Below are 14,325 nucleotides of genomic sequence, written 5' to 3'. Positions count from 1 at the left end.
ATCTGTTTTTCTGTCCTTTCACTTCCAGATTCTTTTGATTACTTAGTTTTATAGTAGGTTGCCGGGGTCCAGCCCTGGTGGATCCAGGGAATTCAAAGCGGGGACGACATCGGCGAACTGAATACAATAGCTTTAATTAAATATTAATTAGAGATATAAAGAGTAATAGAATAAGGATAGCTCAGCAGGAAAATTCAGTGGAGAAAAGAGGCTGAATAACTTGGTTTACGTGGAAAGCTAATAAAATTCCAAGGCAAGGAATTTACGTCACCTACATAGGCCGCAGGCGTCCTCCTGTTCTCCCGAAGGAGAGGAGACACTAAGGCCTCCCCAGTCAGATCTTAGAATCCCAGGCATAATTAGTAGGCTTGACGAGCCTCCACGCTCCAGATGGGAATTCAGCCAGAAGGTGAGAGAAAGAACGACATGGGGAGACCAAGTTTCAGTAAACAAGGCCCTCACTTTATTTTCCAAAGTTTTTATATACCTTAAGTTGTGCATAGAGTATAATGGGGGAAGGGGTAGAGTCAGCAGTAAGCCAGGCTTTCTTCCTGCAAACTTATCATATGCAAAAGTTTAGGTGATTTACATCATCTTCTGGCCAAGAGGCCTGTTAACATTTTATGACCCTTTCTTCAGAAACTTTATTTTTCTCTAAAGGTGATTATTCTAAAGTCAGGCACCACCCTCCGAAAGCATTAGATAAAGTTGCATTCCTATAGGGCAAAGGTGTGGTGGGCTATTACAAGAAAAGAATTAACTCAAGGGTCCAAGGTTACAAACATTAAAGCTACTACTTACATTCCTATACACCAATTATATTAATCAATACACTGCCAGGGACACAGTAGGTAAGGGATATGGAGACTTAGCAGCAAACATTGGACCAAGAAGTGAAAAACCCTTCACCAATACAATTTCTAATCAATCTTTTAACTGCTCAAAGGAATCTGTATTTAGACAGTTTAGAACATCTCATGCCTCTCATGGTTGGGAGGCTGTGAACAATCACATGTGGCCGGAAGAACCTGAAGGGCAGGCTAGAGAACTTCCAAAGGAGTTTGTAGGTTGAAACACTCTTGTTACACCCAGGAACTTTATTAACTGGAGCTGTAAGTTAACTCTTTTTCAGAGAGAGGTGGTGGGGGACAGCCCCCCATAAAGTCAGAGGTGTAGGTGAGAGCACAAAGCAGTAAAGTAGGCAGACTCTGGTTTTGGGGGTAGATGCTCGAGAATTTCCAGGGGGACTCCTGAGGCTCGATCCCGCCTTTGCGTATGCCGAGCCTCCCTCATGACCTTTGCCACAGGCGGAGTTCCTCACGCTGGCTCCCAGCAGTAGGTCTTAAAATTGAATGAGTACTGCAAATTTATTCTTTCTAAAAATTGTTTTGTATATTCTATTCCCTTTGCAGTTTCGTATTGATTTTAGATTGTTTGTATCTATAACAAATCCCAATCCTTTTGATTTGGATTGTATTTAATCATAACTAATTTTGTGAATATTGATATCTTTATTATGTTGAGTGTTCCAGTCCACAAACACAGTATTTCTCCCTTGATGTAGATTTTTATTTCTTTCATAAGTATTTTATAGTTTTCAACATGTACTTTCTGTGCCTATGTATTTATAAATTTATTCCTAAGTATTTTATTTTTCAAAGCAGTTGTTAATAGTATTTTATTTTTAATCCTAATATATATTCACTGCTAGTATATAGAAATAAAATTTATTTTTGTTTGTTTACTTTATGTCCTGTAACCTTGCTGAATTCATTGGCTCTAGGAATTTTTTTTTTTCTTGGTAGATTCCTTGGTATTTTCTACATAAACAAACATGTCATCTGCAAATAGGGACATTTTAATATGTTCCTTTCATATCTATATGTTTTTTTATTTCCTTTATTGCCCTAAGTAAAACTTCTAGCACTATATTGAATGAGTGTTGAGTACAAACTTGGATCAAGGCATCTATATCGTGAGGAATACTGGTTTATAGTTAGCTTTTTTTTTTTTTTTTTAACTGTTTTTTGTCTGGTTTTGGTATCAAAGGAATACTAGCTTCATAAAACCAATTGGGAAGTGTTTCTTCCTCTTCTGTATTCTGGAAGAGATTATGTAGAATCGGTGCTAATTCTTCTTTAAATTTTTGGTAAAGTTCTCTTGTGAAATCTCTGGATCTGAATTTTTTCCAAGATTTTTAATAGTATAGGTTCAATTTCTTAATAGTCACAGGGCTATTTAGATTATTTCTTTCATATTGAGTTTATTGTAATTTGTTTTTAAGTCCATTATTCCATTTCATGTAACGTGTCAAATTTACATGTATGTGGTTAATTGTTCAAAGACAACCTTTTGAAACCTACAGGATTTTGTAGTGACATTTCCTGTTTCACTCCTATTCTGTCTTCTCTTTCTTCCTGTTTTCAGTTGTGCTAGAGGTTTTTTCAACTGTATTCTCAAAGAACCAGCTCTTTTGTTTCTTGGTTTTCTCTGTTACTATTTTGTTTTAGACTTCTTTATTTCTGCCGTTTATGATTTCATTCCTTCTGCTTGCTCTGGACTTATTTTTGGTCTTTTTTTATAAGTTGTTGCACTAGAGGTTACTCATTTGAAAATGTTTCTCTTTTCTGATGTATGATTTTAGTGCTATAAAATTTCCTCCCAGCACTGCTTTGGCTGTGTCTGCCATTTTGATACATTGCATTTTCATTTTTATTCAGTTCGTTAGTTTTTTTCCTTTGAGACTTTCTCTGTTCCAGGAATTATTTAAAAGCATCCTGTTTAGTGTCTGTTTGGATATTTTCTTTTTATCCTTCTGTTAGTGATAGGAGAATATACTGTATATGATTTCAGTTCTTTCAGGCTAGTAATGTTATGAACCCAGATGTTGTGCATCTTGGTATATGTACTGGAAAAGAATATTCTGCTGGTGTTGGTTGGAGTGTTCTTCAATAAATGTCAAATTCTTTTGTGGCGGTTATGGTTTAGTCTCTAAGTTGTGTCTGACTCTTGTGACCTATGGACTGTAGCCTGCCAGACTCCTCTGTCCATGGGATTTTGCAGGCAAGTATACTGGAGTAAAAGAAAAGTGAAAGTCGCTGTCGTGTCTGACTCTTTGTGACCCTGTGGACTATACAGTCCATGGAATTCTCCAGGCCAGAATACTGGAGTGGGTAGCCTTTTCCTTCTCTCCAACCCAGGTCTCCTGCATTGCAGGCAGGAGCCACAAAGGAAGCCCAAGAATACTGGAGTGGGTAGCCTATCCCTTCTCCAGGGGATCTTCCAGACCCAGGAATCGAATCAGGGTCTCCTGCATTCCAGGCAGATTCTTTATCAACTGAGGTATCAGGGAAGCCCATACCGGGGTGGTTTGCCATCTCCTTCTCCAGGGGATCTTCCTGACCCAGGGATCAAACCTGGGTCTCGTGCAGTAAGACAGATTCTTGACTGACTGAGCTACCAGGGAAGCCCCTGGAATTCTGTTCATATATACTCTTGCTGATTTTTTTTTTCCTAGCTGGTCTGTCAGTTGTTGAGAGAAGAAATACTGACATCTCTGCATTTGTGCTTTCCTTCTCGTATTTTGCAGCTTTGTAGTTTGGTGCATACACATTCAAGATACTGCGTCTTCTTGTGGATTGATGCTTTTATCACTATATTCTCCTCTACACTTCTGGTCATTTTATTTATTCTGACTCTACTTTATCTGCTATTAATACTGCCACTTTTGCTTTCTTTTGATCAATGCTTGCATGATATCTTTTCCTGTCCTTTTACCTTCAGCCTACCCATATCATATTTGAAGTGAGATTCTTGTGGCCCACATGATTTCTTTCAGTCCACTCTTGTCACTTGTTATTTTAATTGGCATATTTATTAGGCCATTTGCATTTTTAATACAATTATGAATATGTTAAGGCTTAAGCCTGCCATTTAATATTTTTGTATTATGTCTGTTCTTTTCTTTAAAATTGCTTTGTATTCTTTTTCTTTCTTTTCTGTGGGTTAGTTTATATTTTGATTTTTTTGAGTATGCCTCTTTGTGCTTTGCTCCAGGAAGATTTGCATTTTCCTCTGATGCTGAAACAGGGATTGCTAACAGGTTGGGACACTCCAGCCAGCATCTAGGTTCTTTCCCTGAAAGTGTTAACCTCTGGTTTCAGCTCCCCACTTTCTGGGGGGGTACATCATACTAGTGGCCAGATCTCAGTGGTGACATTTGCATTTGTCACCAGGACTCAACGTTTTCTCTGTCTTTGCTGTTGATCATTCTCTGCCACATTTGCTTGTTTGGGGGAGACCAAAGGGAATGGGTGGGGGAACCTACTTAATTCTATCAATTGAAAAAAGAATACCTGGAGGCAGAAAAAGGTGTGTTTGTTGTGCTTCATCTAGGTTTCCACACAGTATCGGGAGACCCCTCAGAGCCTATGTTTTTGCTGGAAATGCTGGTTACTTGATGTTCCTTGTCAATCTCAGTACTGCCTACATTTTCTCTTGTTAGAAATCATTGCTGTTGATGCAAGCTAGTATATCCAGGATGGAGAGACAACAAGGTCCTGCTGTGTAGCACGGGAAACTGTGTTTAATATCCTGTAATAAACCACAAATGGAGAAGAATATGAAAGAATGTGCATAGATGTATAGCTGAATCACTCGATAAGTGGAGAGGGTGGGGAGTAATTATGAGACCATATTCCTGCTTTTGGTTTTTTAATTGATATGTGTCTCCATTTTCCCTTTAGGGCCGAGAAGACTGAAGTTCTGAGTGAAGACCTTCTTCAGGTAAGGTTGTCACTGGCCCATAACTCATAGATGTCAAAGACATCTTCCCTTTTACAGCCGAGCCCTTCCTGATGTTGTTCAGACTCTCCACTGCTCCTCCCCCAGTCCATTTAGAGATGCAGCTTTTTCTCTTTACAATAGCACCCTACATGGTGCACAGCAGCCTCAGTGGGACTTTTCAGGAGACATGGGAAGGCATTTCACCACACGGTTAGCAAAGTGTCCCCGAGTCTGTGATCCCCTCCTTTTCTCTCCCGCATCGGATGTTGTCTCTGCAGAAACAGGGGTCAGTCTTGTCCCTGGATTATCCAGACCCATGACCCCACTTCTGACCTCACCTCACCCGGGGGCCCCACCCCCTGCTCTGTCTGCAGGTAGAGAAGCGGCTGGAGCTGGTGAAGCAGGTCTCCCACAGCACACACAAGAAGCTCACGGCATGTCTGCAGGGCCAGCAAGGGGCCGAGGCTGACAAGCGCTCCGTAAGTGCCCTCTCGGCCCCGGGGGAGGTGGAATTTGCCTGCTGACCGCCCGGCCAGTGTTTGAGACTCATAGCCCTGCCTGAAGCACCTCCACCCTCACTAAGATGTGGTCCCCATCCTTGTCTTCCCAGACTGGGGCAGCCCCCGAGAAGAGCAGGACGGGCTTAGATCCCACTGCTAAGGAGGCTGCCACCTTTCCCTTACCCCAGCTGCTCATCTACGGATTCCATTTGCCTCCATAGTATCTTAAGATCACACGGGAAAAAAAATTACACTGTGGTTTTGGGGGTTACCAGGGACTTATAAAGGCTCTAATGAAGAGCGTTTTTGCTGCAGTGATGCAGTAAACATAACATGATGCATAACAGGGCTCCAGGGCTCTGTCTAGGACCTGCACTCGTGCTGAAGGCATGGCATCGTGCAGCTCCACTGGACAGTCCTTGGCGGGGATGATCCTGAAGGCTTACTTCCCTCTTGACCCCCACCTCCCTCAAATTCAGCAGAGATGAACAGATATTCTTCCTTTAAAAAAAAAAAATCTTACTAATATTAGTTTATTTTTTGTTTGTCTGCTGTGCTCAGTCACTCCTTGAGACCTCATGGACTGTCACCCACCAGGCTCCTCTGTACATGGGGTTTCCCAGGCAAGAATACTGGGTTGCCATTTCCTACTCCAGGGGATCTTCCCAACCCAGGAATCTAACCTGCGTCTCCTGCGTCTCCTGCATCGGCAGACAGATTCTTTACCACTGAGCCACCTGGAAAGCCCCCTGAAAAGATGTTCTCAAGTGTTCACTTGGCTTTGTTCCAGGGGAGGGGCAGTCTAGGGGGTTTCTTTCCCCCTTGAGTTGATGATCAATGTGTCTGATGTCTGTCTGATTTTCTCTGACCAGGAGTTCTTGTTGACATCACTTCCTGGTGGTTGCCCTGAGCCCCCCAACTCTGTTGGCCTCGCCTCTCTTGGCTATCCTGACGCGTCCTCCGAGCTCACACTGCAAGACCAGATCACTTTGCTCACTCCATCGATCATTCCATTTTCTCCTCCCAACCCTGGTTTCTTCTTTCTTAACTTTCCCAGCAGGAACTACTGATGTGTGGTGGAAAGAAAATGTTGACTGCTTTGCAGTGTCTGTGGAAGTAATTCGATGTGTTTTGGGGATTTCGGCAAGGGGAGCCTGACAGTCGTCCCACTTGTCAACCACTGGTCTGTTCTCTGGGTCCACAAATCTGCTTTTGTTTCCTAAGTGGGTTCGATTGTGTCCTCTTTTAGATTCCACATTTACGTGATAGCGTATGGTATTTGTCTTCCCCTGTCTGACTTCACTTAAGTGATAAACTCTAGGTCCATCCATGGTGCTGCAAATGTTGTTATTTTCCTCTTTTATGGCTGATTGGTATTCCTTTGTATATATGAACCACGTCCTGATCCATCATCTGTTGATGGGCTTTTAGACTGCTTCCAAGTCCTGGCTACTGCGACTAGCCAGACCAGCCACATCTTACTGTTTGATTCTCAGCTCAGATGCCACCTTCTTCGTGCAGCTTCTCTCACCATCTGATGTGTTTGCTCCCTCCCCCAGTCACACCCCCCAATTCCATGTTCTTCCTAGCACATGTTGTTCTCTAAAATCGCTGTGCTCCTTCATCTTCTCCCGTGTCCATTCCCAGTCCTGGTATGTGAGCTCCATGGGAGCAGGGATCTTATCTTCCCATCACGGCTGCATCCTTAATGCCTCTAATGGGCCTGCCATGTGAAGGCAGCGCTAAAAATAGATGTGTGACGACTGGATAGCCCATGAGTATTTTAGGCACAGGAGTTGCCCAACGCATCGCGCCAATTTGAATCTTTCCTATTCTTTTCTTCTAAAATCTTTATTTAATTTGTTACAGTATTGCTTCTGTTTTATGTTTTGGTTTTTTGGCTCCAAGGCATGTGGGATCTTAGTTCTCTGATCAAGGATCAAACCTACATGCCCTTCATTGGAAGGCGGATTCTTAACTACTGGACCACCAGGGAAGTCCCAAATCTTTGCTGTTCTTTACAGAAGCAATTTAGGTTGATGGTTCTGAGTTTAAGGGCTGGGATATGACTCTCTGAGCTTGAAGCCCAGCTCTGCTGTTTCCAGATTTTGCCTGACAGAGAACAAGTCAGTTACCTCTATAAGCCTTGGTTTCTTCACTTGGAAAATAGTAGTAACAGTGAATCCCTACTTAGTAGGGTTGTTTGAGAATTCCGTGAGATCATTCATGTAAATGCTTAGCACAGTGCTTGACCTAAGTACATAGTAAAGAAACAGAAGCTGCTGTTATTGTGGCCCCGTCGTTGGTCCAGAATCACCTGAGAACTGCTGAGCCCCAGGGAACAAGCGTGCCTGGATTAGAGGGTAGTAGACAGCGGTTCTCAGAGATGGGGCTGTGTGTGAGCGCGTGTGTATGTTTGGGAAGCAGAGTGGATATTAGAAATGAGACTTTTTGTCTCTGAGTCATCCTACAAACTGTGCTACTTCTGCCCAAGATAATTTTGGAAAGAACAGTCATCTCAGACAAGTCAGATCGACTGCTTGCAAACCCTGGAACATTCTGTGTCCCCGTCTTTAACTCTTAAGCATCTCTCGGCACTCCAGAATCAGGAGGAGGTGTATTCTAATAGCTTCCCTTTGACCTGGAAAGCCATTGGTCAGGGTGAAGCTTGCTCAGATCTCTTTACCTGGGCACTAATGGTCCCTGGTGGCTCAGACGGTAAAGATTCCAGCTACAATGCGGGAGACAGAAGAGAGGCAGGTTCGATCCCTAGGTCGGGAAGATCCCCTGGAGAAAGGATTGACAGCCCACTCCAGTATTCTTGCCTGGAGAATTCCATGGACAGAGGAGCCTGGTGGGCTACAGTCCATGGAGTCACAAAGAGTTGGACACAGCTGAGCAACTAACACAGTAGTCCCTGGAATGCTAGTGGTTCTTTCAGCCTGGATCTTTGTCAGCCAGAGAATGGTGGCTTTTCTAGACATGTGGGCAGTTGGATCCTTCAAAGTCTCCATATGCTTCTAAGTGAGGTGGGGGTGAGCAGAGGGTGGGGAAGAGAGCAAGTAATATCTCAGGAGCAGGTAGGCATTGGGATAAATTAATCAGCACAGTGCCCTGTGTCTACCAAGCCCTCAGCTTTTCCTTTTATCTTAGAAAATTTCTTTAGGAATAAAGAAATAATTTGGAGTCTGTCGTGAGTTGTAGTCCATTCACTTCTTCTATTCACCTGCCTTTGATTGTAGATTATTACTGTCTGATTTTTGACATGAAGATATAACCCATTTCTTCCTTTCTTTTTTTCCTTTGGTAGCTTCCTTTTAATTTCTTGATTCTTTTCTTCTCTTAGTTTCTGGACTCTTACAGCATCTACACAAGCAAAAACTCACTAATTGAGGTTTTACCCCTTCAACACCAATGCCCTTGAAATCCACGTGCCCACAAGGCCCTCAGTGTCTCCTCCACAGCAAATCCTTTCTTAGGAGCATCACTCGGTCCACAGGCACAGACCCTGTCTTGTGACCATTACACCGTCAGTACAGGACTTGTTTAAATGTTGTCATCATCATTCAATGATCTGTGTAGCCATTAAAAAAAAAAAACAGCATGAGGCAGTTCTCTCTACGTCTTGATAGGAAATGACATGAACGATATCTCTATGTGAAAAGGAAAACGAAGTGTAGGGTTGGATATATCGTGTGCTGACAGCGTGAGGGGGAAAATGTGTCCATTAAACACGGACACACACTCACATACATAATTGGATCTGCTTAGAATACTTATGGAAGGAGACACAGGAAACTGATCACTGCCATGATTCTGGGGACAGGAACCAAGCGGCTGAGGGTTAAGGATGGTCTGCTTTTCTTTCTTTTTTTAACCATTTTAGACCATTCTCTACAACGTGCCTGAAGTAACTCCTTTTGAACGGTGAGCGTGGGAGCAGATTCTCTCCGAAGATACTGTTCCTGTGCCTTTCATTAAATCTTTGGAAACCTGGACCTAATAGCTTTGTAGGACAGCTAGAAAGTGGTGGTTAAGTTTGGATGTATGATTTCTTGGTTGCCTGGTCTCATTGTTACCCAGAAGAATGTCTCATTTTATGTGAAATGGTGGGGTAGCAGGATTATTCCTCGAGTGAAAGGCATCTAACCGGGAAGTGGTACCTGGGTAGGTAGGCACCCCATTCACGGAAGTTAGATGTCCTCTCTCAGGGTAGGGAGGGGACTGTGACTTGGACCCACCCAGGGTATCCTGGGTTTTCCTGGGCTGGAGAGCAATAATCTCTCAGGTGTCCTGGTCTCTCCTCCTTCTGGAGCCCCAGGAACTCCATCCCATTCTTGGGCTTGACTTGACTCCTGCGATTTTTCCCTGGAGATACCTGGAGCCTGCCGCTCTCCTGGGGATGTTCAAACCAGATCCCTAAAAATCCACCTTCATCTTGGTTCCTCTCTCACATCATCCAGTTTTGTGTTTCAGGACTGAGTTATTTTAAACAGATCATTTTGTTCTTAAACAAGCCCCCAGTGGTCCCCAGATCCCCTAGAATCCAACTCCTACCTCCGGCTAATGAGGACCTGCGCAGTCTAGCCTCCACCTCCTCCCTGACTGCTCCCCCTTCACTCACTGAGCTCCAGTCATGCTGGTCTCCTGGGGATGGATGCTGAGCTGGCCCGGTATCCTACCTCCAGACCTTTGCACCTGCCATTCCTCTGCCTGGAATGTTCTGTCCCAGGCCATCCGGAGGCTTGGCTGACTTTGTCTCCCTTCAGGGTGCTTCCTAAAGGTACCCTCTCTGGGGGGAGGGTCTTTTCTCATCACTGCTCCCTCACCACAGCTGCCCACGCTACCTGTTGTCCTGCTTTCTGTTGCCCGCACGGCACTTCCAGCTCTTGAAACAGTCTCCTTCATAGTGTCTATGTTTAGTATTTGTCTCCCTTCCCTGGGGTGTAAGCTCCCTGAAAGCAGCGTCTGGTCTCAGTCATCACAGCTGCGGCACCCGGAAGTGAGTGACAGCTGAGGGCCTCTGGGTCCTGAGGCAAAGGCTGTGGGGTGGGAGGGGGTCTGTGTGGTGGTGTAGACCGGAAGACCTAAGGAGATCCTGTTGTTCTCACTTTTTTGTTCTCAGCATGTGCTGGATGGTGTAGGCTCAGGAAGAACAGGGCTTGTCCACACTTAGTAAGGAGGGAAGATGTATCATTCTGTGATCATAGATTGTTCTGCCTTTCTGCCTCCCTCCTTCTCTCTCTCCCTCACTTCCCACATAACATAAAACTTGCCATTTTAACTATTTTAAGAAGTACAATTCAGTGACATTTAGTGCAGGGACAGTATTCTGCAGCTACCACCATAATCTACTTCCAGAGCATTTCCGTCCCCCCAAAAGGAAACCCCATACTCATCAATTAATCCCCCTCCCCCGAAGTTCAGTTCAGTGGCTCAGTTGTGTCCGACTCTTTGCAGCTCCATGGACTGCAGCAACGCCAGGCCTCCCTGTCCATCACCGACTCCCAGAGTTTACTCAAACTCATGTCCATTGAGTCGGTGACGCCATCCAACCATCTCATCCTCCATTGTCCCCTTCTTCTCCTGCCTTCAATCTCTCCCAGTATCAGGAGAGTCAGTTCTTCAAATGAGTCAGTTCTTCACATCAAGTAGCCAAAGTATTGGAGTTTCCCCCTCATCTCTTAACCACAAATCTAGCTCCCGTACCCATGGATTTGTTTATTCTGGAGATCTTATATACGTAGATCATACATCACGTGCCCATTTTCCCTGGTGACGCCTTCAGGGTTCGTCCACCTTGTAGCCTGTGTCAGGACCTCGTTCTCTTTTTACGGCTGTGTAGTAGCTCCTTTGCGTGGATGGACTGCGTTGTGTTTCTTTACTCACCCGTTGATGGACACTGATGCTGTTTCTACCTTTTGGCTATTGTGCATTGGGCCGCTCTTCACATCATGCATGTTTTTATTCAGCCATCTGTTTCAGAGTATTTTGGGTACATACCCAAGAGTGGAATTGCCGGGCCATATGGTAATTTTGTTTAACTTATTGAAATACTGCCAAACTTTTCCCCAGTGCTGGACCGTTTTACATCTCTTCTGGCAAAGCATGAAGGTTCCAATTTCTCCACATGCTCACCAATATTTATTTTATGTACCCACAAATATATATTATTAATATTATGATAGCCATCCTAGTGGAGGTTAGGTGGTATCTCATTGCAGATTTCATTTGGTTTCCTTAATGACTAATGATGTTCAGCATCTTTTCACGTGCTTATTGGCCATTTTATATCTTCTTTGGAGTCTGCCTTATATTGATGATTACTTTGTTTGTATTATAATTCTAGGTGAACATTTTCTCTCTTTCTTGACCATAAGCTGCCTTATTTATAAATTAGGGCTAATGTACTTCTTAAGATAAGAGTTTGATTTCTAATTAAATCATGATTCAAGTCTTTAGCATAATTTTGAAATCTCTTTTTTTCCCTGTTGCTATCCTACTAGATTTTAAAATGCAGCATGTAAACCTCAGCCTTATTTTCCAAATTAGCAAATTTTGTTTTAATTTTCTGAATTTTGATATCTCTGAGTCTAACCCACCTTTGTATCCTCTGAATTTTTAGGTTTTATACATATTTTAAAGTCAATTTGTTTCTTAGCTAACAGAGTATCTAGGCAAGTATTTGACTTCTCACTATTTTCATATAAGTGGGTGACTGTTGAAGTCATTTTCATTACCACATTCTTTTTTCCTTTTCAGAAAAAATTGCCTTTGACAACACTGGCTCAGTGTCTGATGGAAGGGTCAGCTATCCTGGGAGATGACACACTTCTTGGGTAAGGAGATATCACGCATGGGTTCGTGCCAAATCTGGGAAAGTCCCCGTCCTTAAAGAGGGGACAAGCACATCTCAGCAAGGCGCTGAGGACCCTGAAGCCTGGCTGGGGGCTGGATGGGGAAGAAGGAGCGGTGGCCAGTGAGAAATGGAGCCCCCAGGCCCTGGAGTCATAGTGTCTGGGCAGGAGGCAGCTCCCAAGGGGAGAAACTAATGTAAAACTGTAGGGACTTCCCTGGCGGTCCAGTGGTTAGGACTCCGTGCTTCCACTGCAGGGGGTGTAGGTTTGATCCCCCGTTGGAGAACCAAGAGCCCACATGCCATGAGGTGTGGTCAAAAAAAAAAAAAAAAATGGTTGAAGGGCACTCAAAATCCCTCGGGTCCCAGCAGAAGCAAATATGAAATCTCTCCGTGTCAGATGTCAGAACTTATAGGATTCCCAGAAGAACAACCCATGCTGATTTTGAGCTCACAATAAAAACAAATTAAAAATAGAAGCATCATGAGAGAGGGTCAGCAGGCACAGCTGATGGGAGAATCGGACCCTAAGGGCTAAAAATACTAGGATGGCATGAAAGGAAATGGACAGTAATTACATTTAAAGTGAAATTTAAAAATTTAATAAACACAAAAAAATTCTTGAAAGAAAAAAATCAATACAAGGGGAAAAAAGAAGAGGCAGAATCAAAGAAAACCAAATAGAACTTTTAAAAATTCAAATTATATTTATTATACTTTAAAAACTTGAGAGAAACCAGAAGTTGCACACAGATATGGAAACTGGTGACCTTGAAAACATATCTGGAGTGGCCAGAAGAATGACCAGAATAAAGTACAGTTCCTTTGGGTTTTCCTGTAAGAGCTTCCAGAAGATCCTGAATGAAAGTCTTGGCTGACCAGTAGAAGCACTAAGGATACAGGCAACATTAAGTGGAGAAACTCAAGTGGCGGGTTATAAATATAGAGCATTAATGTGTAGTAGCTGCTCCTGAAGAAGAAAATAGAAGGGTGAGTTTCTGGTTGAATTTTCCTTTTCTATATTTGAAGAAAAGCATGAGTCTTCACATTTAAGGAGCACAAGAAGTCCTGACAGAGATCCACAAAAAGAAATCCATCACTGGACACGCCATTGTAAAACGACTACACACCATTGACACAAAAGAGAGATTTAAAGTCGAGCAGAGAAAGCTTGTTGTTGTTCAGTCACCAAGTGTGTATACAAGGGCACTTAGACTGATAACTGACTATGAGCCAAAATAAATGCCAGGAAATAAGGGAGGAATATCTTCAAGTAGTGAGTGAAAAATGTGAGAAATCTAGATTCAATGATGTACTAAACTGTCCTTTAAGAAGAAGGGGACGGGACTTCCCTGCTGGCCCAGTGGTTAAGAATCCTCCTCGTAATGCAGGGAACAGTGAGTCCCACCCCTGGCTGGGGATCTGAGATCCCACGTGGCTTGGGTGAGCAAAGCCCACGTGTTGCAGCTACTGAGCCAGCGTGCGCCACAACTAAGACCTGACAGCCAAAGAAGCAAATATTTTTTTAAAAAATCTTAAGGAATAAAAGGAAAATAGGATATCTTCAGGCACAGATATAGAGGAATTACTATTTGCATGTTCTCACTGAAAACCTAGTTAAGGTTGTGTGTGGTAGATTATGTCCAGAAGAAAAGAATGAAATGCAAATAGCAAGAAAGCATTAAAAAAAAAAAAAGTATGCTGGGAAAGAATGAGGGCAGGAGGAGAAGGGGGTGACAGAGGATAAGATGACTGGATGGCATCACCGACTCGATGGACATGGGTTTGAACAAATTGCTGGAGGTAGCGAAGGACAGGGAAGCCTGGAGTGCTGCAGTCCGTGGGGTTGCAAAGAGTCAGACATGACTTAGTGACTGAACAACAAACAGCAAAGTGAATGTGCTGGAGAGGATGAAGAAATTCTTTTTCCCTCTTCTCATCTTAGGCTCTTTCACGGGCCCTACAAATAAAATTGACAGAGGACAGATGAATAAGAGAAAAAGCATACATGTTTGATTGTCATACACGTGGGAGAACTCAATGATGAGTAACTCAAAGGGGTGACTTGAACTTGGGCCTATGTAGCATTTTTAACAAAAGAGCAGTGATTTTTAGAGATGGGACAAGACAAAGAAAAAGAAATGTTAGTCTCTAGGACAGCAGATTGTGGGAAGGTAAATATAT

The 14,325-nt window shown here is 43.3% G+C and overlaps 1 protein-coding gene across 1 annotated transcript in view; it reads left to right on the top strand.

Moving 5' to 3' along the window:
• ARHGAP44 (Rho GTPase activating protein 44) overlaps positions 1–14,325 on the top strand; it is a 120,717-nt gene that overhangs the window by 66,076 nt on the left and 40,316 nt on the right. The window contains exons 2-4 of the mRNA XM_055576475.1: positions 4,746–4,785; positions 5,160–5,264; positions 12,048–12,124. Coding sequence (XP_055432450.1) covers positions 4,746–4,785; positions 5,160–5,264; positions 12,048–12,124 — 222 coding nt within the window. The remainder of the gene's footprint in view (positions 1–4,745; positions 4,786–5,159; positions 5,265–12,047; positions 12,125–14,325) is intronic.

Source organism: Bubalus kerabau, chromosome 4 (assembly GCF_029407905.1).
Source record: "Bubalus kerabau isolate K-KA32 ecotype Philippines breed swamp buffalo chromosome 4, PCC_UOA_SB_1v2, whole genome shotgun sequence".
Lineage (NCBI taxonomy): Eukaryota > Metazoa > Chordata > Mammalia > Artiodactyla > Bovidae > Bubalus > Bubalus kerabau.
The sequence above is the reverse complement of the archived record's forward strand: the minus strand, read 5'-3'. Positions and strand labels throughout refer to the sequence as shown.